This window comes from Daktulosphaira vitifoliae, unplaced genomic scaffold, assembly GCF_025091365.1.
Source record: "Daktulosphaira vitifoliae isolate Bord-2020 unplaced genomic scaffold, ASM2509136v1 Scaffold_1438, whole genome shotgun sequence".
NCBI classification, from domain to species: domain Eukaryota; kingdom Metazoa; phylum Arthropoda; class Insecta; order Hemiptera; family Phylloxeridae; genus Daktulosphaira; species Daktulosphaira vitifoliae.
In genome coordinates this window covers 1-2,054 of record NW_026100998.1, presented here as the reverse complement: position 1 = coordinate 2,054, position 2,054 = coordinate 1, and the positions used below count along the sequence as shown (strand labels likewise).

General features: G+C 27.4%; 1 protein-coding gene across 1 annotated transcript; it reads left to right on the top strand.

Annotated features, from left to right (window-relative positions):
• Positions 1 to 579: 579 nt before the first annotated feature.
• On the top strand, positions 580 to 2,054 carry LOC126909819 (fumarylacetoacetase-like). The gene has a single exon (XM_050692242.1). The coding sequence runs from the start codon at positions 690 to 692 to the stop codon at positions 1,908 to 1,910; it is 1,221 nt and encodes a 406-aa protein (XP_050548199.1). The 5' UTR covers positions 580 to 689; the 3' UTR covers positions 1,911 to 2,054.

Sequence of the window (2,054 nt, the reverse complement as noted above, 5' to 3'; positions counted from 1 at the left end):
ATTTAGTCAATTTGTTATAAATCCATTATTACTTTTTACATGTAGCTTCTTTTAACATTAACTAGGACCATACCTTTTATTTTTATGATTACTATAGAATTGAAAAAATTACTGAAATTCTAAAAACTATTTTTACTACTATTTCATGTATTTATAAACATGAATAAAGTAATATTGATGAGTAATTTTGTTATATAATCTCATTATTTATCTGTAGATAAAAAATTTTGAATAAGCAAGAAAATAAATCATTCACTAATCAATCAATATTATTTTCACATTTTTTATGATTCTTTACATAAATTTATTGGAGTGAAAAAGTCCCGATAAGTATTGCAGTTTAATATAAATACTGCTGTAAACTTAAAAAAAAAATTAAGTAACTTCAACAAACCACTATTTTTTATATGTATTAAAATATTGATTAATTTCAATATGTAAATGTAATAGTCGCTTGAGTGAGGTAAAAGTACTTTTTTACTGTAGTAATGTTCTTCGGATATTCACATCAAATGATTAGATATATAATTATACCATTTTAACCTTAAACACTTTTTTTTCTGTACCAAGGTTATGTTATGTAATTTAGTGATAATAAATGTTACACGGAATACTTTTAAATTACTGAGTGTTTAGTCTTAATTAGTCATTTAAAAGCAAAGGAAGATTTTTATTTCATTAATTTCAAAATGCCTCTAAAAAGTTATGTACCTTATACACAAGAATCACACTTTCCAATTGAAAATTTACCATATGGAGTGTTTTCTACTCAAGATGATCCTACCCATCGAATAGGTGTTGCAATTGGTAATAAAATATTAGATTTAAAAAATACAACTAATGTATTTAATCATCCTCTGTATGAACTATTTCAACAATCTTCATTACATAGTTTAATGGCTTCAAGTAAAAGTACATGGACACAAGCTAGAAAATCAATTCAGTCTTATTTAAGTATTGAAAAAGCTGATAATTTTAATAAAGGAGTATTTTGGAATCAAAATGAAGTTAACATGCATTTGCCTGTTTCAATTAGCAATTATACAGATTTTTTTTCATGTTACCATCATGCTTACAACTGTGGAACTATAATGACACCTCAAAAACCTTTAGCTGATAACTGGAAACATATGCCAATCGGTTACAATGGTCGTTCATCATCTGTTATAATATCAGGTACACCTATTACTCGTCCTAAGGGTCAGTATTTAAAAAATGGTAAATTGCATTTTGGTCCTACTGAAATGCTTGATTATGAACTGGAAATGGCCTTTTTTGTGGGTGGTACTTTAAATTCTTTATCAGAATCAATACCAACGTCAAGAGCATCAGACTATATTTTCGGAATGGTAATGTTAAATGACTGGAGTGCAAGAGATATTCAATTGAGAGAGTCCATACCACTTGGACCATTCTTATCAAAAAGTTTTGCAACAAGTATATCTCCTTGGGTAGTTACAATGGAAGCTTTAGAAGATTTTAAAGTTGATAACTTAAAGCAAGAACCTATGCCGATGAAATATTTACAACATGATAACAAGTATAATTTTAATATTAATCTTAATGCAAGTGTATGTCTTAATGGATCAAAGCATAGAATTTGTGATACTAATTACAACAATTTATATTGGACTCCTTTGCAACAAATAGCTCATCATACAATTAATGGTTGTAATTTACAACCAGGTGATCTACTGTCATCAGGAACAATTAGTGGTCCTAATGACAAAGAGTGTGGATGTTTGTTTGAAAGAACAAGAGGTGGTCAGAGAGTCATAAATCTTGAGAATGATGAACTTCTATTTTTCAATGATGGGGATGAAGTTATTCTTTCTGGCTACTGCCAAGGAGATGGATATAGAATTGGTTTTGGCACATGTAGTGGAAAAATTCTTCCTGCTAAACTATAAGAACATGATTATTTAATTATGTAAACATTAATAAAAACCATGTATTTATATAATAATTTTGTTGAATTTAAGACTAAGTAATTCAATTTTAATTAATTTGAATATTCCAACTTGACTATTAACAATAAAAAAATGAAAAAATTA

Coding starts and splice junctions, on each gene's coding strand:
- LOC126909819 (XM_050692242.1), top strand. CDS start 690: ATGCCTCTAAAAAGTTATGTACCTTATACACAAGAATCACACTTTCCA.